The sequence below is a fragment of the Crocodylus siamensis genome, chromosome 5, assembly GCF_052110815.1.
Source record: "Crocodylus siamensis isolate JL-2025a chromosome 5, ASM5211081v1, whole genome shotgun sequence".
Lineage (NCBI taxonomy): Eukaryota > Metazoa > Chordata > Crocodylia > Crocodylidae > Crocodylus > Crocodylus siamensis.
Genome location: NC_143399.1, coordinates 32467413 through 32492594, shown reverse-complemented (window position 1 = coordinate 32492594; position 25182 = coordinate 32467413). Strand labels below are relative to the sequence as shown.

At 42.4% G+C, this 25182-nt stretch overlaps 1 protein-coding gene across 1 annotated transcript in view; it reads right to left on the bottom strand.

Annotated features, from left to right (window-relative positions):
* Window positions 1–3368: 3368 nt before the first annotated feature.
* The window catches only part of RPAP2 (RNA polymerase II associated protein 2), a 70688-nt gene continuing 48874 nt past the window's right edge, over window positions 3369–25182 (bottom strand). The window contains exons 12-13 of the mRNA XM_090048982.1: window positions 4616–4765; window positions 3369–3993 (exon numbers count right to left, since the gene is read on the bottom strand). Coding sequence (XP_089905108.1) covers window positions 3987–3993; window positions 4616–4765 — 157 coding nt within the window. The 3' untranslated portion in view covers window positions 3369–3986. The remainder of the gene's footprint in view (window positions 3994–4615; window positions 4766–25182) is intronic.

The window sequence follows — 25182 nt, the reverse complement described above, 5'->3', positions numbered from 1 at the left end:
TTACCTCGGGGCCTGGGGGCCTCCAGGAGCTACAGCTGTGGCGCTCTTGTAGCAGGAAGGCTGGCCAGCAGTTGCAGTGTGGCTCTGGCTGGCCAGGCTCTGGTTTTGGGTGGTGTGCACTGCTGCCACGTGCACTGCTCCGCTTTTTTTTGGCATGGGTTTTTTTGACCCTGGGATCTCCCTGTGCCAAACCCTGCCACCTCCCTCACTCCACTACGAAGTAGCAGCGTGGCGAATGCCTGCATATGCAGTCTGTGGCACCACATACTGAATGTCTGCACTCATCTGGACACGCACTTATTGTCCAGAGTTGCTTTTACAAGTTAACCAGTTAAAACATTCCATATGTTTATACTTTGTCATGAGATCCTGTCCCTCCTTCACATTCCTTTAATTACTACCATGTTACAGGTAAGGACTTGCTACGAACTTATTCCCCCACCATGCATTTATAAGAATTTAGCCTCTAATATTTAAGGGTACTTTTTTCTATGTATTATTCCAGGCTAGTTTATTTTTTTTCAGTCCAGTATTACAGTTATGCAGACAAATCTTCCTGCACTCCTGCCTCTCAAAATGCAACCATTTGTAATTACCATATTTACTCATATATACAATGACCTCCCCTCAGCAATTAGATTCTAGATATAGAAAATGTATACATTTGTGTAATTTTCCAGGTATATAATCTATTTATTGGAGGTTTGCCTAGAATTTGCCTCCTCCCACTGCTACAACAGAGAAAATAAATCTGGAGGGGTAGGTAGCCCCCTTGCCCTCTGTCCTCCCTCAACTTCTTCCCTCTGCAACCCCATACCTCCACCCCTTTCCTTACTGTCAGACCCTGCTCTCCCTAAGCACCTGGAAGTGAGAAGCAAATACGAAAACATTGACCTAAAAATAAGCATACCCCTAGTAACATGCATATAGGGAAATTTACTACAGGTACCCATAGACTTATTTCATCCAGAATTGATGCAGTTTACCTCCTTTGAAACTGCTGCAAGTTTTAGCAGGTACTCCATAAACACACGTTTAAGCAGCACTTCTATACCTATTTGTATATAGTACAAACTGGGCACGTCTACATGTTCATTAATGCACCCTAATTATGGCACATTAAGTTTTGTACATGTTATGACAGGCACTAACTTCATGCACCATAATCGGCATTACTGCACATTAGCACAGACAAATGGTTCTTTTAATAATGCTAATACGCATTAGACTAAGTCTACTGTGCATTAGCATGGTTTTTGCCTGCCATACTAATGTGCAGTAGAATTAGCCTTCTGCACATTAAGCATCTTGTGTAGATATGTCCTCTGTTTCTTATTTTTAAGAAAAATTTTTCATGTTCCAAGTCAAATCAGCCAAATCAATTCTAATGCATGAGTCATTCAAAAACCAAATGTGGGGCCTACTACCAGCAAACATCCTCCACCCCTGTCTAGGGCTTCAGGCGTCTCCAAATCCTTCAGTGGGCATCCTATATGCAGACTCAAGCACAGAGGCTTGGGATTTGGATGCCCCCGAGTTTTGCTTGTTCTCAACCATATGGCCGCAGGAGCAAGCTAGGGAGGAGTCTCTCATTGCCAAGATCTTTCTACTGGAAGAGCAAGTGAGAGGTTAACTATACATTACCTCAGTCAAGGAACTACCCTGCCAAGAAAGTGGTTTTCTCCCTGCAAGTAGGAAAATGGCCTTAGTGGTCATGGGAAGCCATGTCCACTATGTATGATATTAATCCAAATGGCTTATGATTTACCATATAGTTCATTGGGCTGGCCCCAGCAGAGACACCCGTGTTTCATGCCATGATGACCTCACAGTTCAGCACTGCTCAGCACCTGTGTGTACTCCAGATACCTCCCACAGAGAATCTATGTATTAATTGGCCCTCCACTCATGACTGGAACCAAGTGTTCTTGTCACAAGTCCTGGGATCCTCCAAAAATGTATATGCAGATAGGGTGCAGAGCAACCTGGTCTGGCTTCAGTTCATGGAGAGCAGGGACACACTAATCATGTGCGACAGGCTGAGACGGGGCAACAGAAGGATTCTGGGTAAGCTGTTTGGGGCCCCATTTGGTGAGGTTTGCCAGACATTTAAGGCTGGTTAAAAACGGGACTCATTGGAAATGGGAAAGGTGCAGCTCAGCTGTGTGTGTGTGGTGGGGGTGGGGAAGGAAGTTGAAATGTAATTACTCACTATGACTTGAAAGAGTCAGTGCTGAAGGGGACTAAGCACAAAATACTACCATGTATTTTATTCAGATAGACTCTGCTGGCCTATCCTTTGGTGGGTTCCCACCAGCATCTTGGTTTTTCTGGCTAAGATCAAGCATTTCTGGCACAAAGTGGAGAGTGTGAGGCCTGGCTCTGGCCCCCTGGTGCTGGCCTGGTATTGGAGTGCCAGTGCCCTGTGTTTTTTTAAGGGCCAAAAAAGGGTTTCTATCACTATTTTTGGCATTAGGGGTGAGTGTTAGGACTTGCTTCAGCCTCTCTGAGTGTTTGGCCTGGGGTTGCAGTGCCTCCAGATCTGGTGCTTGTTTCCTCCTAGGGGAGAAACTGCCTGTTTTTTGTTTTTAAGAGTCACACAGACACAAAAAGGCTCCTATCAGTGTGTTTCCTCCCTCTGGGCCACAAGTTTTATAGTCACGTTCAGTTTTGGCTGCTTTTAATCAACTTTATAATTGGTTTCCATTATTGAGCACATGCTGCTTTTGGTACCAGTTTAATAATATACAATGTATTTAGGGCAGTTTCCTTGTATGCAAATGTAAGATGAAGAGCTATTTTCCCTATGCTGACTGGGGGGGAAAACCTTGTCTTATATTCGAGTAAATATGGTAAACTGAACATACTAGTTGCTTTATTGTGCTAAGTTAGAAACTGCTATTAGGCAGCTCAATAAGTAGGCATTATGTAGCTTCCCTAAGTAATACTGCTAATACTTATCAGTAAGAAGAATATCTATCTCTTGCTAATCATGAAAGAAATACTCAGCAGTACAACTAAGAGTAGTATGCACTCCAATTACAATTCTTACAAAGGAATAAACTCTGCATTTGCAAACTGAATTACCGCATAGCAACGCTAACAAATATTGTTGCAGTATCTATTGTAAATGCCGTCACTAGTTCATTGGCAATTATCTTCAACTGCAATTTCTGATGTTTGTTAAAATGCAACTGTGATTTTAAATTCAGCAATGTTCATCTAAAGAACTGCACAACACACCATCTTTTGACAATACTAAGAATTACAACAGCTCATATGGTTTTATAGAACACTTTGTTTACAACTGTGACATGACACTCTTTGCCCATCAAGACAAACAGTGCAGCAACTATAAAACATTCAACTACTGAAAAAAACATATTTTAATTATTCAAAAAATAAATTCATAATAGTAAATTTTATACAAGCAAGAATATTAGTACTACAGGATATTTTAAATTCTCAAATTTTACAGAAATTTTAATACACTCTTTTATCATAAATAGCAAGATACACAGGTCACTTCCTGGACTGCAGGCTAGAAATGCTGGTGCTGTTTTTAGCCTTTTCTTGAAAAACCACTGGCTCCAAGCAGGGGAACAACATAAAAGATGTTAACAATGGAATTCTTCCTTCCTTGATGCTAGTATGTGCACTTTTCTTTTTCTCCTCGATTACTGTAAGCAGTGTTTCTCCAAAGATTTATTAATAAAGGAAAAATATCCAAAATTCTCACTGTTGTTTCTACATGGTCAATTTTCAGACCTTCCAAAATTCATTGTAGCTTCATGCATAACTTGAACAAATCTTGTACCTTTCAGCTTTTCCAAAACATTTCAGAACTGTTCTTCATGTGAAAGATGTAATAATAACAGCAAGAAGGCAAACTGAATTTCAGCTTTGTACATAAAACACCCCCTGAAATGTTCTATTGTTCACCACAGCACTAGTTCAGATATAGCAGAAGAGATTTAAGTTGCTCATCATTTACTGGAGGTAAGAAAAAACAAGTTGATTAGTAACCTTAAAAGCACTATTGTATCACATAAGCATGACTAGTACTAGAAATGCTAGAATACATTTCTTCTATCCTATTTAGAAAGTAAAAACTAGTCTCAATATCAAGCAAAAATAAAACAGGTTTCCAATGAAAAGCAAAAGTATTACGTATTTTATAATATTACGTATTACATCTTAAAAATATTATGTATTTTTAAGTTTTAGTAATCTAACTTGCCAGCAAGCATTTTATTTGAATAAAAAGGATGACAAATATAAGAGTCAGATACTGTCCCCCTACTGCAAAATGTGCTTTATTGTTAGTAGCATATAAATAAAATTCCACCCAAAAATTCTGCTATTTTGCTACTGGATATTGTGAAAAAGTTGAAGTGCAAAATTATAAGCAGTTACTGTAAGTGACAAAATGGTGCTACTCATTTTCATACTATAGCTATCTAATTTCTTCCTTTAAAAATACTTTAGTTCTTTTCTGATCTTACTGATACAATCTACACCATCAGTATTTGTTTTTAAGAAATTCATAATTAAAACCCTTATCAATCAGTTGAAATTCTTATGCAAAGCAAAAAAAAGTTTTAAGATGACTAACCATTCAGGAAAGTAGTCTTTTCTAAATATTCTTGTTAAACTTTCAAGGTCTTCATTTGTAAAATGCAATTCTTCAAGTAACGTAGACAAAAACTGGGTATAAACTGGGCTCTGTTGAGAATTCTCAAAGACCGGTATACTCTGTGACAACCTGAAAGACCACATTGAATACAGAAAATAGAAAACGTTAAGTGTCTCAACAGGAAGAGCAAGGCTGGTGCACTTTAGAGAGAAAATGTCAGCCATTAAAGTTACCTAGGAAGAAAGGTATTTCCAGCATCTTCCTATTTTAAACCTTAAACTTTATTGCTTATAGGTTACACTAAAACACAAGAGTAATTAAGATATGAATTTGTTTCAGATTTGGTCAAACTCAGAGCAGCTTTAAATCAGTTATGTAACTGAAGTTGGGCAAGTAATTAATTGATTCCATATCTATTCAATTTTATGCCCAGCATATGTAATACAGACTATGTTAAAAATCACTTTTAATGCACTTTGAATATTAAGCTTTTACAACACCCTGAACATATAATAAAAACATATAATGCAACTGTTTGCACTGTAATTATCAAAAGCAATAATTCCTCTGGTAAAAGTTCTGAAGTAGTAAGTGATCTGTGAAACAATTTTTTCCCTTAGAGCAGATAAAGGGTGTTTTACACCACAAACTACCAGCAAATCATCATTTTCGGGAGTTCTACCTGGTCATAAAGACACAGGCACAATAAAGTTTCATATTATTATTTCCTAGAGGACTACAATAGGGTCTGTTTAGTAAAGTAAAATCTGTTTATTTATTTAAAAAGGTCTCTACAAATCACATCACTGAAAAAGCTTTTATGTAGTAAATTCATTTTGTTCCAAGCCAAGATTTCTCCAAATACCTGGAAACTTCCCACAGAGGCCTTTCAGATTATTATTTAATTTAACTTTAGTCACTGCCACTGGGCACATGAAATATGAATAAAATAACTCTCAGAAGCTGCAGATCAATGAAGGCAGCAGAGTAATCAGAGCAGTGCATTTCCTCCGTAGGACATCTCTGCACCCTAAAACAATTTAAGTAATACTTGTCTTATAAAGTGGGCTGTGTGCAATTGCTTTATTTTCAGAAACCCTAAGATGGATAGTCAGACAGAAAAAAATTTGGCAAATTTTAAAGAGGAAAAAAATAAATCTCAGAAGTCATTAATTGGAACATTAACAAACTTAAATTTTACAGGTGGTATTTTTCTAGCTGATTCCAAATATACTTTACATACAGACCTGACTACTTTTAACACAAAAAGGAAACGGTATGAATTTTGAAACTTGAATGCTTGAGCAAAACTACATTAGAATGCACTTCCCATTAATAAACTTAACGAGCAAACAATGAATCTGATTTTGGTGATTTATAACTTCTAAATAAAATTAAAAAAAAATCATATGACCAATTTAGTTCTTTAAAGAAGTGTGCTATTTAAAAAAAAAAATCTTCAGAATTTTTTCCATCTGGGTAGGTTTCTCAGTACTGCTGGGTAGAGCCAAGCCCTCTCAACTTCCACTGATTTAAAAGTTTTTTCTCCAAAATGAGGCTAAAAATGAACATATAATCACTTTAGTTAGTTTATTTTACACTTAAGACAACTTGCTGAATTCCTTTACATTTGTACCCAGACTGAAACTTCTGTAATACTCAGTGTAAATCTCAATATGAATCAGATTCACTCAATGAAGCACACAACGTGACTCGGGAGCACTCTATGGAAGTTGTGGGCACACAGTAATAAGAAACCCTTAAATGAGGACAACTGCTAAAGTTTTAAAAATGAATATTAAAATACGAGTAGGTTTTTGCATATGCCCTACATATGCCTTTTACAACTCATTTGAAATAATGAGAGAAGCACATCAGTATCTTGTTGTTCATGGCTTGTCCCATCAAAAACACCATAAATGATAACAAAAAGCATTCTACTACAGACCCAGGAAAAATATACAGTATTGCTAATACTGTAAGTTGTAATCCAGTGTACACTGTGAATCTGTATAAACATACACCTCCTAGGGAATCAGATTCAAATACTGTTAATTTTAGCTCACAAGTTTTCGCATAGAATTGGAGCACATAAAACACAACCTTATACAGGCCAGCTTTATATTTCATGATCAGAGATACCATTCAAATAACTTCCACTGTTTATCACTAGTATGTTTTCCCCATTGATCAGTGTCTTTAAAAAAAAAAAAATCTTATAATAAGGTGCTGAAGCCGAAAACTAAACCTAAACTAAACCTAAAGTATTGCAAAGCACAGCCTTTGGGCTACCATATCCCAACATGCAAGTCAGCTTTAGACAGTTTCAACCTCAATACCAAATTCTACTTTCAAGGTCATTTATCAAAAATAACAGTAACTGAATATTTTCCACTTCATAAAAATGTATTCATTTAGGTAAATAATTATGAAGTGTGGTCAAGGGAAGATGTGTTCCTTTCAGGAGACGCTTGTTAAAAAAAAAAAAAAAAGGAAAGAGTCTTACATGAGTTTAAACTAAATTAAAAGGTAAATAAAAAGACATCCTGAAGCTGCCTAGAAATTAAGCAGTTAATGAGTTTTACTTGAGTAAGTACTGAGACACCCTCTGGAAATTAACATTAAGAGTAAATCTCCATTTGAACAACGCTACAAATTAAAATAGTCTCGAATCAAGCAAAACAGTGACAGAACATAGGTAAAGGATGCAATAAAAGACATTAAATATTTTGCATGAATATAAAACTGACATTGAGAAAGTTAAAATAAAACTTTATTTCTTTATGAGAGCAGAAAACTGGTAATTTTTTGCGGTTTAACAGATTATGCTCTTTTGGATTATTTTTCATTCCCTTTGGCGTGCCATTTAATATGTATGATGTGCTGAATAGTTAAACCACTGCACAAAAGTGGCCACATTATGAAACAGAAACATTAAGAAAAGTATGAGGTAAGCACACAAAACCTGGAATAAAATGGACAGGACATGTACAAGATTTGTACAGAGTAGCTGTGTGCACATGAACGCGGCCACACAGTACGTGATGCTGCAGACACGTGGTGTCTGCAGTGCCACACATCATGTGTTCAGTTGTTCTCTGTGATGTAAGCAAGAAACAGGTGGGGGGCGGGGAAGGGGGGGTTGACCCTGGATATCAAGACCCACAGGAAAAAAAAAGGGGGGCAGTATATGTGGGGGCAGCATGCGCTGCTAAAACCAGAGTTGTACTCTGGCTGTCAGCCAGGCTCCATGTAGCAGGATTGCCACTGCTGCAGCCCTAGGAGGCCCCCAGGACCCCATTTAAGGCTTCTGGGGCCAACCCACTGTTGGTCTCAGCCTCCGCTACCCTTCCTGCAGTAATCTGCTGTGCGCCAGAGCACTTGTGGCACAGGCGTTCCCTGTGCTGCAGTTAGTTGTCCCTGGGGAACCAAATGTCCACATGTGTGGACACAGCCAGTGGGTTCAATGGTATTTGTTCTATTCATTATGAAAGAGGACCAAGCAGCTTGTTTCATACTATGAGGTATGCTGACTACTTTTTGCAGATCAGCATTTTAATACAAGTACACCTTCAGATTGTCAAACTGTTTCAGGGTAATCAGAAAAGGAACAGAGGAAGTGCTGAGAGATCAAGATCAGTGTTCAGTTCTGACAGCTGGTTTGGAAAAGGTACAAGCCTTTGGCTGCTTCTAAGAACTCCTCTACACATGCAGGTAAAGGATAACAGAAGAAAGGCCCAGAGATGCATTATTATTATTATTATTATTATTATTATTATTAATAATACAGTAGTAGCATTCTGCAAGTCATCCAACCTCAGAGGTAAAGAGGTTATGGTAATATGATAATAGCTTATTTGTATAAAGAGTCACGATTTCCTGATTGCTGGTACCAAAAGACTCTGATTGTATGAAGTGCTACCTCTGCAGTACTGGAGAACAATAGACATTTTTAAGTAGCTCCATATTTTTGTATCTGCTTTGGGCTCTAAATACAGAGGGTTAAGACTTGACTTTCAAAAGCAGATCTGTGCACACACAAGCCATTTGTTATGGAATAAAAACAAATATCTTTCCCCACAAACTTTGCATTTTGAGTGGTGTATTCTCATACTAAATCATACTGAATCCCCCTGTAGTTAATATTTAGGTATGTACATCAGAGAAGAACAAAATTATTGGAGAAATCTAGTAGTGAATAAAAATTTCATACCACTTTTGGACTTTCTCAAACAGCAGCCAAATCCCTGCTACTCTTCAGATAAACACTATTAAACACATTTGTTCAAACAGTAAGGAATTTTATACCATTATCTACAGATTTCTACCTTTTTTCTATTAAATTGTCTTTCAAAGAAAATTCTACTCAGTGCACCCTATTAAACCTATTTCAAGAGTTTACCCAGAAAATGCTTAATTTTTGTTGGCAAACAGGATCCTTTTGGCTTTGACAACTGCTTATAATCTGTCATTCCCTTTTTTAACATCAATTACCTGGCAGCTGCTTTTCTAGCAATGACAAAGGGCTAATTCTGCATGGTTGAAGCCAATGGGAGCTTTGCTGTTGACTTCAACAGGAAAAGGTACAAGCCTTTGGCTGCTTCTAAGAGCTCCTCTACACATGCAGGTAAAGGTGCAACGGGATGTAATGTGCGATGCACACAATTGCGCATCTTGCCATGCCACATGTGCATGGCAGGAGGCGTGACTGTGTGATCACACATTAGATCCTTATCAGACCTTATTGCTGGTTCAGGGCAAGCCTAGGATCACAATCCTGGACTCCCCCTGCACTGGCTCCCATGGCTGCAAGCCCCGTACCTCTGGAGGCTCATGGTGAGCAGTGTGATTTGTGAGCCCCACATCTGAAGAGGCTCATGAGGAGGGGGAGGAGATAAAGGGGGGAAAGGCAGCGCTCTCCCTACTGCAAGTCCTGCAGCTGATGATGCTGCCACCACTTTGAGCTTTGTTAGCTGTGGGACTGGCAATGGGTGCTGCATCCCTGTGGCTGGGAGCCCCTCAGTTGATGGGGCTGCCTGCCACAGGGAGCACTTGGCCACAGGTTCATTTAAGCTGTGATTAGAACAAGCTACAAAATTATTACACATTTTTGTGGAATAACTTTGTAGCTTATTGCTTGTTTTATCACACCATTCTAAGGGACAGCTAACATCCTAAGGGATAGCCAGCACGGGTTTGTTGCGGGTAGGTCTTGTTTGACCAATCTCATTTCCTTCTATGACCAGGTGACCTATCACCTGGACAAGGGAGAAGAGATTGATGTCATATATCTTGACTTCAAAAAAGCTTTTTATCTGGTATCCCATGATCACCTCTTGGCCAAACTGCCCAGTTGTGGCCTTGGCTCCACCACGATCCGCTGGCTGGGAAACTGGCTTCGTGGTCGGACCCAGAGGGTTGTGACTGATGGCAGTCACTCATCATGGTGCCCTGTGACCAGTGGGGTCCCTCAAGGCTCTGTCCTGGGACCCATACTGTTCAACATCTTCATTAACGATGTGGACATTGGAGTTAGGAGTGGACTGGCCAAGTTCGCCGATGACACCAAACTTTGGGGCAAAGCATCCACGCCAGAAGATAGGCGGGTGATCCAGGCTGACCTGGACAAGCTCAGCAAATGGGCAGACGAAAACCTCATGGTGTTTAACACCGAAAAATGCAAGGTTCTCCACCTTGGGAGGAAAAACCTGCAGCATCCTTATAGGCTCGGCAGTGCTACGTTGGTTAGCACTACAGAAGAAAAAGACTTGTGGGTCATCATTGACCACAAGATGAACATGAGCCTGCAATGCGATGCTGCGGCTAGTAAAGCGACCAAAATGCTGGCGTGCATCCATAGATGCTTCTCGAGCAAATCCCGGGACGTCATTCTCCCCTTGTACTCGGCCTTGGTGAGGCCGCAGCTGGAGTACTGCGTCCAGTTTTGGGCTCCACAATTCAAAAAGGATGTGGAGAAGCTTGAGAGAGTCCAGAGGAGAGCCACGCGCATGATCAGAGGTCAGGAAAACAGATCTTACGATGACAGGCTGAGAGCCATGGGACTCTTTAGCCTGGAAAAGCGCAGGCTCAGGGGTGATCTGATGGCCACCTATAAGTTTATCAGGGGTGACCACCAGGATCTGGGAGAACGTCTGTTCACCAGAGCGCCCCAAGGGATGACGAGATTGAACGGTCACAAACTCCTGCAAGACCGTTTCAGGCTGGACATAAGGAAGAATTTCTTTACTGTCCGAGCCCCCAAGGTCTGGAACAGTCTGCCAGCGGAGGTGGTTCAAGCACCTACATTGAACACCTTCAAGAGTAAATTGGATGCTTATCTTGCTGGGATCCTATGATCCCAGCTGACTTCCTGCCCTTTGGGCAGGGGGCTGGACTCGATGATCTCCCGAGGTCCCTTCCAGCCCTAATGTCTGTGAAATCTATGAAACCATTAATTGGTTGAACATGTAGCTGCGTCACAACTTAAAGCACAATTACCCAATGAATCATGCCTTAAGTGTAATATGTAGGTGGCCCAAGTATAAGCACAGGGAGAAAAAAAAATGGGGTGGGGCTGAGTGCACACATGCAGACCCCACCCATGGGAAAGTCTGCAGGGGGGGGTGGGGAGTGGGGCTGGGACTGGGAGAGAGCAGAGCAGAGCTAGGCCCAGGATTGGGGGCAGGGCCTGGCACCCCCATAAATCTGCCACCACCCAGCCCCACACCAGCACCACCTGGGGGGGCCCAGAGCCAGGGGCCAAAGTGGGGCCAGCCTTGGCTTCACTGCCAGGCTGGAGGGGACGGAGCTGCTAGGACCCCTGTGCCCGCCCCCCCTGTCATTCCCTGAGTAGCCTGATGGCTCCCCCAGAGGCATGGCGCTGGGAAGCCGAGGGGGGAGGGGGCACATGATCCGCAATCTTTGCATGGGGCAAAGATGGGCTGCAGCTGCAAGCTAGGTGCTGCCTGTTCCCTGCCTCGCTTTCGCTGCTTTGAAAGTGGCTTGGTGCCATGTGCCTCACTGACCAGCTTGCCCAACAGCAGGACTCACATGGCACCGCACTGCAATGTGCCACTTTCAAAAGTGGCAGCAAGGTGCAGAGACAGGAATTAAGGTGCCTGGAAGCACACTTAGACAATGTTAACTGGTGATTTAGGGTAGAAAAGTATTCGCTACTACATTAACAGCAGAAGGAAAACTAAAATTCTAATTTAAGATAGTTTTTTCACATATTGTAATTGGATGAACATTACTGTAAACAGTGTATGCTCTCAGAATCTTCTTTATTTGTATTTGTCGTAGGCCCCCTCTACGTGTGCAGGTAAATGCACGATGGAATTTAATGCATGATCTACACAATCGTGCTTTCTGCCATGCCACATGCGCATGGCAAGAGGTGTGATTGTGGGATAGCACATTAGATCCCATCATGCCTTATTGTTGATGCAGGGGCAGCCTGAACCTGGGCTCCCCCTGCACCAGCAAAACACTAGCTCCCACAGCTAAAAGCCCCCTCTTTTGAGGGGCTTCCAGCCGCAGGGGTTCCCCTGGGGTGGAGAACTGAGCCTGGAGAATTGAGGCTGCCACCATTGCCCAGGCTCAGGAGTGTGTGAAACTCCCAGGGTTGGGAGATTGCAACTGCTGTGATCCCCCAGCCCTGAGGGTTTCATGCAACCCCAGCTGCCAGTACAGAGTTGGCAGCTCTGGGGCTGAGTCCCCTCAGTTGCAGGGCTCCTAGCCCTAGCTATCCATGATACACCCCTGTTGCTAGGAGCCTTATGGGGGAAGACCCTGCTACACATGCAAATTAAAGCTGGATAGCAATGAGCACTTTGGGCAGGGGGCTGGACTCGATGATCTCCCGAGGTCCCTTCCAGCCCTAATGTCTATGAAATCTATGAGCTATAAAGTTAGTACACTTTTTCAAGGTTTAACTTCATAGCTGGTTGGAGCTTTTTATGGTGTGACAGCTACTTTGCATGTGTAGCTGGTCTTAAGGTAACTGCACAATTAACTAGTTAATTGAGTGATAGCTGTAATGTGTAGAGGGTGGCCAACATGACTTTAAAGAAAAAAGATAAAGTAATCAGAAACGTTTTTACATGAGTAGACATTTAACTAAATGCACTACATGACTTTTGAAGAAGTGTCCAATATTTTTAGGCTGCGCCTAGACACAGGGACTTAAATAAATTAAATAAATAAAGTAGGCCTGATTAATATAAGAGGCTCTGTGCAACCACAATTCCAGCTGAAGTTATCCAGGGTTGCAAACAGTATCACTGGGGAAGAAAATAAAAAAATAAAAAAATAAATAAAATCAGAGCACTTTTATTTAGGTGTTTGAACACAAATGGTAAGTGTCCAAGTTTTCACACACTCAAGATTGAAAGTACTGCCCTTTATATAGATAGAAGATATTTTTCATGCTCAGCTTATGGAAAAGTAGCACTATGCACAGACTTCATGAAACTGTAATTTCCTACACACCCACATATACCAGATGGTAAACAGGTTACTGTGAATTAAAAAAAAAGAGAGAGCTAGAAATGTCAAACTACATCTTAATGACAAAGCCCATGTTAAGTTGGCTACTCTGCATATGCCACACATGAAAGAATGAATGAAAGTCACGTTTAGACAAGTAGCACTTTTATTACCAAGTCGTTAAATCACATCTGGTTAGCATGAAATATGTACATAAATTCAGTGATCCTACTTAAAAAACAAACATTCTACAAAACAGTTTTCTTACAGCAAGATCAGGTAAATATATTTAGGAGTTTGGCTTTAGTAGAGAAATCCTTATTAAAATATTTTGGGGTGTTCATAAGAATCACTTTCTATGGACTAAACTTGAAAAATCTAGCATCTTTAGATATACCTAGCTTGCTTCCAGAGCTATGTGCATCACTTTGGACCCTAGCTGACATTACATTTATCATGGAATTAATGTTTTGATCATGCAATAAATTGTAAGTTGCCACATATCTATAATTTATGGTATGGTAAAATGGTATGCCACAAATACGTACCACATTAAATTAGATGTGGAACATCTTTGTGCCATATTTGTATTGGACCTTAAACTGGACACGTAGCATACTTTCCAGACCTGGGGCTGTCCCATGCTCAATCCAGATGATCAGATACTTGTCAGGTTTTTGCAGGAAGCAGCCCCTGTGTTAGGGATGCAGTTGTCACCTGCCCAATTTCCAGGATTGGGCTGGGAGTGATCTCAGGTCTAGGTCTGGTCCTGTCAACCATGTGATTAGGATTAGAGGAATTTTATGCCCTATCCCAAAAATTGTGCATCCTGCCATACATGTTTGGTGAGGCAGGACATGCAACTAATGGAGTATACAGCTCTACAGATCCCAATCATGTCATTATATTAATGTCTACCAGGGACTTCTCTGGACTAACACATGTATATGTAGAAATATTAAGTTCTTGAACAATACATATAGTTATATATAGTTAAATATATAGTTAAAAATGCTTTTTACAAACACTAATTAAACCAACAACCTCTGAGAGAGATGAGGCTATGTTTCTAACAGCGATTAGTATTTTTTGCTGAACTTGAGACAAGTTTAAAAGGACTAGAAAAGTTAAGACACCCCCCCCCCCCCCCAAAATCAGCCCAAAATTACAGGTTACTGCTTAAAATTCAGCTCACATGAATTTACTCAAGGACACATGGATAGACATACACCCCCCCATGTAGCAGGAACAGAACTTACATCTCAAGTCCTATTCCCAAAGAATGTACTGGTCTACTTTCACTGCAAGTAAAAACTTACTGTCAAACTATGTTTTTTAAACAGAAGATGGCTCCAAAAATCACCCTAAACATGGTCCAAGGTGAAGCCTACATGGTTCTATAAGATGACAATAACTTTATCTTGGCTGGCATGTTTGAAACTATAAAGTGAGTGATTGGAGCAATTTTATAAGCCAGGCAGAAGGGTTATTGAGTACTGCTGCACTGAAATGCTGAAGGTTTTTATTTTTCTTTAAAAAAAAAAAAATCATGAATCCATCCCCTCAAAACAGGATACTGACTTAAAAATAAGATTCTTTTTAAAATACTTTTGGCGTTCAATTTAATTACTAAGTTTCTATGCCTTTATTATTATGATTATTTTCAACCTTTTCCAGTGACCAGGACTTCTAGAAACTTACTCTTTTTTTTTTTTTTTTTAAAAAGAGTCAGTCGCACCACCTCTGGAGGGAGCCTATTCCAGGCCTTGGGGGCTCGGACAGTAAAGAAGATTTTCCTTATGCCCAGCCTGAAACGGTCTTGGAAGAATTTGTGACTGTTGGACCTGGTCATCTCTTGAGGTGCTCTGAACAGACGTTCCCCCAGATCCTGGTGAGCACCCTGATAAACTTATAGGTGGCCATCAGATCACCCCTGAGACTACAGTTTTCCAGGCTGAAGGGTCCAATGGCTCTCAGCCTCTCATCATAAGGTCTGTTTTCCTAACCTCTGATCATGCGTGTGGCTCTCCTTTGCACCCTCTCAATCTTCTCCACATCCTTTTTGAGTTGTGGAGCCCAGAACTGGAGGCAGTTCTCCAGCTGCGGCCTCACCAAGGCCGAGTACAGCGGGAGGATGACATCTTGAGATTTACTTAAGAAGCATCTATGGATGCAAGCCAGAGTTTGGTTTGCTTTACTAGCTGTGACATCACATTGGTGGCTCATGTTTATCTTGCGGTCAATCATGACCCCCAAGTCTCTTTTGGCCATGGTGCTAGTGAGCATAGCACTGCCAAGACTATAAGCGTGCTGCAGGTATTTTTCCCCCCTCAAGGTGGAGTAGCTTACATTTGTCGGTATTGAATGTCATCAGGTTTGTATCTGCCCACTTTTTCACCTGGATCACCAGACTATCCTCAAGTGTGGACACTCTACCCCAAAGTTTGGTCTCATCAGCAAATTTGTCCAGTCCACTTCTGACACCTGTATCCATGTTGTTGATAAAGAAGTTGAAAAGAACAGGTCCAAGGACGGAGCCTTGGGGGACACCACTGGTCACGCAGTGCCATGATGATTCGCTTTCATCAACCACCACTCTCTGAGTCCGGCCTCGGAGCCAATTCCCCAGCCATTGGACTGTGATGTAGCTGAGGCTGCAGTTGGCCAATTTTTCCAAGAGGAGAACATGGGACAATAAAAGCTTTTTTTAAAGTCCAGATATATGATGTCAATCTCTTCTCCATTGTCCAGGTGATATGTCACCAGGTCATAGAAGGAGATGAAATTGGTCAGGTAAGACCAACCTGCAACAAACCCGTGCTGACTGTCTCTCAGGATGTTGCCATCAGCCAGCTTATCAGGAATGGACTCTGATGATTTTTTCTAGAATCTTTCCAGGGATTGAGGTCAAGCTGAATGGCCTGTAGTTCCCTGAATCTACTTTTCTTCATTTCTTGAAGATGGGTACCACATTGGCCTTCTTCCAATCTTCAGGTACTTCACCTGAATGCCAGGAATTTTCAAAAATCTTTGCCACTGGCTGGGCTACGACTCCTGCCACTGTCTTAAGTACTTTGGGGTGCAATGTCAGGACCCACTGACTTGGCGTCCAGCCTCTCAAGGTGTTCCTTCGCAGGTTCTACACTGATGCTGGGTATAAATTCACTTTCACCCTGGCTGTCCCGTACCTTGCTAAGCAAAGTGGTCCCTTTGGCTTGATGAAGAACTGATGCAAAATACCAATTAAGCAGGTTAGGTTTTCCTGGGTGTCGGTTGCCAGTTTTCCCATTTGGTTTAGTAGGGGTCCAATGTTACCCTTGCTTTTCTTCCAACTCCCCACATATCTAAAAAAGGACTTCTCATTGTCCTCGATATGAGTAGCCAGGTGGAGTTTGGTTGCAGCCTTGTCTTTCCTGGTTCACTCTACTGGACCAGGGCAGAGTAATCCTCCTTTGTGGTGACTCCTATCTTCCATCCTTTATAAGCCTCTCTTTTTTGGGTTAGGAGGTCCAAGAGTTCCCTGCTGAGCCAAGGGGGTTGCTGTGCCCTTTTGCTATCTTTTTTACAAGGCCCAAATAAAGTTCTCCCCTTCCATAGTGAAACACAATGGTTTTTAAACTTTGTAGTTAAACATAAGGGAAAGTCAGGAGGTCTTGTTAATTTTACAGCACTAATTACAAAATTTAAACTTCTTTTTAGTATAAGAGCACTGATAAAGATTTTTTTTTGGCTGATACTGATGGCAGATTATTAGCCAGTCATATCAGCTGATACCAATCCGATTGCCAATAGCACCTCCACAGCTTGGAAAGCAGTGTCCAGCTGGTAAGTCTGTGTGGAGGGAGGGGCATGGGAGAGGGAAGGAGTGGGGAGGCAGATCAAGACCCCCATGTTGAGGGACAGAGCTGTGGTTAGCTTGTCTAGGGAGTGCAGGGGGCTTGGCTCCCCTTCACTGCATGCACTCCCAGGGGAGGCGTGGGTGCCATGTGCCCCCTAGATCTGTGTGTGGGTTGAGGGTGGGCCAGGGGCTGCGCCGGCCTATTCCTGGTGGGGGGCTGGGCCGGGGCTGCACTTGGTGTGGGCAGTGGCAGCGATGCTGGGAGGGGGGACTATGGGGTGGGCTACAGCCACCCTGAAATTCACCATAGCTCCCCCCATAACCTTCCTTTCCCATCCCACTTCTACCTGCCCTGAGTGCAGCCCTAGCACAACCCCACTGCCATGAAGCGGCCAGCGTAGCCCCTACCCCGGACAGCCTACCCTTACCCCATGCACAAATGTGGGGGCACATGCCCGCCATGCCTCCCCAGGGGTGCAGCAGTCAGGGAGATGGCCCCCCCACACCCTCTGGACGAGCCGCCTGTAGTTCTGCTCTGTGCCTGGCCCCCACTGGGTGTCCCACTCTCTCCCGCACCATGGGCGCCTCGATCTGCTCCCTCCTCTCCACGCCCCTTCCACCCTCAACTTACTGGCAGGAGACTGCTCTCCAAGCTGTCGGGCTGGGCTGCATTCCTGGCTGTGAGCATGCTGCAGCTACACACATGCACACAGCATTTATTGGTGACATTATCGGCTATACCAGCTAAAAAAAAGCTGATAATGTCAATTTTCCTTTTATTGGTGCCAATATGATATGGACCGATATATTGATGTACGTCTACTTTTTAGAACAGTCACTCTGAAGGTCACAAAGTATACCAAGTGAAATCTGATAGTCTTGTAATTTTACCATTTCACTTGACGATTATCTGTAAACATATATTAATGCTGAATAGAGGTGTATGCAGGTCACCACTGTTTCTAAAAGTAAATCAACACAGATATGTTAAATTCTTCAAAAAAAACTTTAGTTAACACTTATAACGCTTGAGTTTAGTTTGCAGCAGTGCTATAACACAAGGTCTTCTGATGCTGTCAACAAACACTGATTTGGGAGAAATTATGCTAAAATTTTAATGGTATGAAACCAGGCAGAATATGCAAGAAAATTAAGCTGGTTTTCACTGCTTGTCAGTCACTAAGATAGAAAATTCAACAAAACTCTTATGAATAAAATGAAACATTACAAACTACACTTCGTATTTCTCAACTATTCATTGCATATACGTTACACTCAGGACTTTACATAAATTATTTCCATGTAATCTGTTATGCACTAGCAAAAGATGTCTGAAAGTCTTCATATTAAAATATGGATTTCCATATGGAAAGTGACATCATGATGGCTGCTGCAAGTCTTCCTAAGAACACAGGTGGAAGGAAATACCAAACAAGCCAAAACACTCTGGCTTCATAGACTGAAAGACGTATTCCAAAAGATAATTTTGTTTTTTGCTTACTATTTAAGAATTAGTTTCCCTCAGTGTTTCCCGATTGAAGCTTCATGCACTCTCCTGAGGCTATAAAGGAAGTACAGTCTGTGTAGGGCTGAACTAGAAGAGTGAGGACAGACTACAATACTTATAGAAGAGACTGTTAGATATTAATAAAGTAACAGGCTACTTCAATCAGAATTAGATGAGCAACGGATTTTAACATGTGCTGATTGAAATAAGAAATGAAAAAATTGGGGATCCGGAAACAGAAGTGTTCAATTTCCTTACAGAAATTTTAAAAAAATACATTTAATATTTGAACATTATTTAGAACTAAGTTTAAAATGTGTTGTTGTCCTAAAGTAGAAACTAAATGTTTTGATTAATTTCAACTGGAAGGATTCAGTGTGAATTTGTGGTTAGGTTGTGGACTCCAGTCTTCATTTTTCATATTCAACCAAAAAAAAAATGCCCAGCTCTAATATTAAACTCATGCCCTTTTCCCATCTGTTCATCAGTCCTCTTCTGCGTTATGCTCTCCTGACCTCACAGATTTCTACTTTTCCACACTGAGCTGGTTTCCCTTTAATGTGGGCAGAGTTCATCTAGCCCTACATAAGTGCACTGGTAGAGAACAGAGATTGGGGTGTGGGGGGGAAATCAAGGCAGGGTTTTGGTATATTTTCTAGCTATTTTTAGTACTGTGTGTAGCTGAGTCTAACGTATTTGAGCATTTGTGAACATTCAGAATGTTTTACATTACACATCCCATTTTAATGAACAGGTATAATCATTCTGCTGTAAAGTGTTCTCTGCTCACTCGCTGAACTAGAACATTTTTGTACTTTGAATTATGATTTGTTTAAAACTGTTGCATTCATAGTTTAAGGCTTTGATAAAATCCATCAACATAATAAAAAAAAACAAAACTAAATTTGAGAAGCATAAGCTTTTCGTCTACCAGACTTTTATTAATAAAAGTTTAATATGGTCACACCTAAAAGTATGTCAGAGTTGTCTCATTATTAGAAATTCCTTTAAAAGAAGCCACCAAATGAGTCAACAAAATGATAGGTTTTTACTCTGGTCAATCTAACCAGTGTCACAGGTCAATTATGAAGTTCATCATGACAGTTATATGGTAGTTTCATAATTTGTAGGGTTGGAAGGGACCTGAGCAGATCATCAAGTCTGACCCCCTGCCATGGCAGGAAAGAGTAGTGGGGTCAAATGACCTCAGCAAGGTGTTTGTCTAGCCTTGTCTTAAAGACCCCAGAGTAGGAGCCAGCACCACTTCGCTTGGAAGTTGGTTCCAGATCCTAGCTGCCCAGACAGTGAAGTAGCACTTCCTGATGTCTAATCTGAATCTACCCTCTGCCAGCTTGTGACCATTATTTCCAGTCACTCCTGGTAGTGCTCGGGGGAACACGGACTCCTCCAATGCCTGCCGGTCCCCTCTGACTAGTTTGGAAATGGCCACTAGATCCCCCCTTAGCCTTCTCTTGTGGAGGCTGAACAGGTTCAGGTCCCTCAGCCTCTTCTCACAGGGCTTGCCCTGCTGCCCCCTGATTATGCAAGTGGCCTCCTCTGGACCCTCTCTATGCTGTTCACATCCCTCCTGAAGTGCAGCGTCCAGAACTGGATGCAGTACTCTAGCTATGGCCTGACCAGTGTCGTGTAGAGGGGGAGGATCACCTCCTTGGACCTGCTTGAGATGCATCTATGGATGAATGACAAGGTATGGTTGGCCTTCCTGACTGCATCCCCACACTGTTGGCCCATGTTCATCTTGGCATCAATAATGACTCCAAGTTCTTTTTCTGCCTCTGCACTAACAAGAAGGTAGTTCCCCAGCCTGTAGGTATGCTGCTGGTTCTTCCTCCCCAGGTGTACCACCTTGCAGTTGTCAGTGTTGAAACCCATCCTGTTCTCATCCGCACCCCTGTAACCTGTCTAGGTCCGATTGCAGCCTATTACTCGCTTCTAGCTTACCCACATCCCCCCATATCTTGGTGTCGTCAGCAAATTTGAACAGGGTGCTTTTTACCCCCCCCGTCCAAGTCACTGATGAAGATGTTGAACAGTGCGGGCCTGAGGACCGAGACCTGCGGAACCCTGCTGCCCACATCCCTCCAGGTTGAAAATGACCTGTCTACCACCACTCTCTGGGTGCGGCCCTCCAGCCAGTTAGTGATCCACTTGATTGTGTAGGTGTCAACACTACAGTCTCGTAGTTTTTTTTTTTTAATGAGAATGGGGTGAGAGACAGTGTCGAAGGCCTTCCTAAAGTCCAGAAAGACAACGTCCACTGCGACACCTGCATCTAAGGATTTTGTGACCTGGTTGTAGAAGGCCACCAGGTTGATCTGACAGGACCTGCCTCTAATGAACCTGTGTTGGTTGCCCCTAAGCATAAGCCTCCCACGCTTGCCTCTCATGGACATGTGCCAGGATAATTCTCTCAAAAAGTTTACCCAGGATCAAGGTAAGACTAACAGGCCTACAGTTTCCTAGGTCCTCCTTCCTCCCTTTTTTGAAGATGGGAACTATGTTGGGCCTCTTCCAGTCCTCTGGCACCACACCAGAGCACCATGAGTGCTCATAAAGCCGTGCCGGGGTCCTGTAATGACCTCAGCTAATTCCCTCAGCACTCTGGGGTGGAGATCATCCAGACCAGCTGATTTAAATACATCCCGTCCCTCCAGAAATTCCCTGACTAGATCCTCACTGACCCTTGGCCTAGGTGTGCCTCCCCTGGGGCCTGACGGGGTCCCGGTGGGGGGGCTGATTCGGTCCCTGCTCAGGAAAATGGAGGCAAAGAAGTTGTTAACTAGGTTAGCTTGTTTTAGCCTCTACCTGTAATGCATGTAGAACAAAACCATCAGTCATTCACCGTTACAGCTTCAGTCTACTAGGTCCATACCACCTCAAACACATGCACCAATAAAAGTCGCATGCAATTTTTATACACTACTTAATTTCTATTGGGAGAAGAATAAACAACAAACTCCAAGACATACTGAGAAAGTTAAATAAGCTCAAAGCAGGACTGTAAATTTGAATGCTCTTAATAAAACTTATTGAGTATGGAAACAAATACATTACTACCCTGCTTAATATGAGGGAATAAAAGGGCCTTAGTTAAATTAACATTTACTTGACCAGGATCAACTTAACTGAGACTTCTCTTGGGAGAACAGTATACTTACACTGTAACATCACTCACAAAAAATGGCTTCTTAGTGAAAACCCTGATGACTATACAGCAAATTTGAAATTAATTTGGCGTACTGACATTAATAATCGAGTAAATATGAAATGTAGCAAGTATTTGGAGATTTTATTCAGAAAAATATTTCAAAGACTTTCAGGTTAAATAATGGCTTCTTTTCTTAGCTTAGACATCCTTTTAAGTTTGAGGATATCCAAGCTGCCCCAGGGAGTGGGAATATCCCACAAGTCCATAAACTGAATTCCTGCTCAATAAATGCAGCTTGCTTTAACAGCATCAAAAGCAGCTAATTTAAAGTGATTTTAGTTATAGTTCCTTATGAAAGTGGAAAGACAAGGAATTATAAACTTAGATGTGATATTTAAGTTAGTGCACTATGGTGCTGAGTTAGCAATATAGGCTCAACAGTAGGCTCTCAAACATCAGAGCTCAGTTCACGTAGTTAGCTTTATGTTCAGGGGTTAGTTTTAAAATATTATCTGCTTAAAAGTTTAGTTTGAGTTAAAGCAAGCTCAAGAAAACATTCCAAAAACCTTGTTAAAAGTGAAAGGTTGCCTCTAGAGTGAAGATTTCCATTAGAACACATTAATATTTGATAATGATCTTGAATTGGAACCATCTTACTTGCAAACATGCAGAAGTGTTTAAAGACATCTTCAGAATTAAGTTTCTGAGGTTATTAAATGTTACAAGAAAAAATGATCAGGACTAATTTTATTTGCTATCACAGAATTAAAATATTCTGTAACTAAAGCTCTTATTAGTTTAATTATAGGGAAAAAGATGAAGAGTGGGGGAGAGGTAGCAATTACATGCACGTTTCTTGAAACCCCTAAATTCATTTTTTACAACATGAAGAATAGTGACTTGTATTTACCAGGATAAATTATAAAAGTAGGATAAATCATACAACCCCATATTTTATGTTCTTTAGTATGTTTTGGGCACTGATTTTAATAGACAGTATATCCTTTTAAGCAAAAACCAAAGCGATTTCTGGTGTAGTTTTAATTTCAACTTAAACTTCTAACCAAGCCAATTTTTCAGACAGTGCAGACTACACTATTATTTAAACTTTAATTCCATTATTGTTTACTGATGTATTCACAGAATTTAGCACAGAACTAATGTACATACACTTTAATCTTTTGATATGAATAATTGATTTTGTTTTTATTTTATTATTTTTTCCACAACAGTTAAATCAATGGTACAAACACAGATTTGAGACCAGAGCTGTGAATTCTGACATGTTCCAAATATGCCCAAGTGGGGTTCCTGAGGGCTCTGTCCTGGGTCTGGTATTGTTTAACATCTTTGTTAATGATTTGGATGATGGGATTGAGTGCATCCTTCACAAACTTGCAGTTGATACCAAATTGGGTGGAAGTGCGGACACTCTGGAGAGAAGGGCTAGGATCCAGAATGACTTGGATAGACTGGAAAAAAATGGTTTACAGCCAACCACATGAAATTCACATAGGCATGTGAAAGGGCCTGCAATTGGGATGGAATAACTAGGCCCAAAAACAGACTGGGGAATGAGTGGCTTGACTGCAATACTATCCACTGGAATACTACTCCTCCGGCCCACTGACCACTATCCTATGCTCCTTATCCATGTGGGTACAAATGACATGTCTTGGAGCAATCCCAGCCATGCCATGAAGTGCTACAGGGATTTGGGAGCAGGGCTTAAGGAGTTGGGGGTGCAGGTAGTGTTTTCCTTGATCCTCCCAGTTTCAGGTTACAAGCTGAGGAGGGAGAGGAGGATTGAGGTAGTGAACCAAAGACTGCAGCGCTGGCATCGTCGGGAAGGCTTTGGCTTCCATGACCACAGTCTGCTCTTTGGTGAGAGAGGCAGCGAGCTGCTGGGAAGGGACGGCCTCCACCTCTCTCCACTGGGGAGGCGGCTCTTCTCAGCCAGACTGCTCCACCAGGCTTTATACTAAGCCCACTGGGGGATGGGGGGGAGGGGGGCGGGAAAGGAGTATTGCCACTGCTGGCTCACTGAGCAACCCTTGCAAAGCCAGCAGGCCAAGGCACTTGAGGGATCCCATCCCTGCCCCAGCCCTGGAACGATCTGTAGGTAAGGTAAGGGCCCCCAAAAGGGACACTTGCCGGCCTGTACACCAATGCCAGGAACTTGGGGAATAAACAGGGAGGAACTTGTCCTCCTGCTTAACACAAATAATTACAATGTCATAGGGATAATGGAGACCTGGTGGGACTCCACCCATGACTGGACCACAGGTATAGACAGCAACACCCTGTACAGGAGAGATTCAGTGGACAAAAGGGGCGGAGGTGTAGCTCTCTACGTCAAGGAAAGCTACGTGTCCCTGGAAGCTGACATTGGCACCCAGGGTGGACGACTGGAGACCCTCTGGGTTAAAATCTGTGGGGAACACAGCACAGGGGACACAATGATGGGAGTCTACTACAGACCTCCTACCCAGGATCAAGAGCTTGACTGGGAGTTTGCCAGGGAACTGGCTGAGGCCACACATTCCTGGTGCATGGTTGTCATGGGAGACTTCAACCACCCAGACATCTCGTGGGAAGAGCGCTCGGCAAATCCAAATGGTTGCAAAGCTTTCTCATGTGCGTGGATGAGCTCTGACGCAAGAAGCCTACGGGCTGATGAGAGGTAAAGCGCTGCTCGACCTGGTACTGGCAACTGGGACAACCTAATCAGTGACCTAATTATTGATGGGAAGCTGGGTGACAGTGACCACAAGCTGATCACCTTCATCATCCACTGTAAAGCTAGCAAGTCAGTCAGCAATACAGAAGTCCTCAACTTCAAGAAAGCTGACTTTGACAAGCTCAGAAGGCTTGCCAGTGAGGCCCTAAAGGGCCAGAACCCAAAGGAGAGGGGAGTTCAGGACGAGTTGTTGCTCCTCAAGTGAGTGATCCTGGATGCACAAGTGAAGTCTATTCCATCTCGGAGGAAAGGCAGCAAAAGGGCACAGCAGTCCCCTTGGCTCTCCAAGGAACTAGTGGATCTCCTGAGTCTAAAAAGAAAGACCTACAAAGGACGGAGGACTGGATCCACATCCAAGGAGGAATACTCTGCACTGGTTCGGACCTACAGGGAGTGAACCAGGAAAGCCAAGCCTGCGACGGAACTCCAATTAGCTACAAGTATCAAGGACAATACACAGTCCTTTTTTAGATATGTGGGGAGCCAGAGGAAAAGCCAAGGGCAACACTGGACCCCTGCTAAACCAGATAGGACAACTGATAACCGATGCCCAGGAAAAAGCCAACTTGCTAAATAGGTACTTTGTGTTGGTTTTTCACCAGGCCCATAGGACACCCCTGCCCATTACGGGACAGGGAGGCCTAGGTGAGAAAGATTCCTTACCCTCCATCAATGCTGACCTCATGAAGGAACACCTTGAGAGGCTAGATACCTTCAAGTCAGCTGGCCCTGACAGTTTACACCCCAGGGTACTCAAGAAGCTAGCTGGCTTGCATCATAGCTCAGCCCCTGGCACGGATCTTTG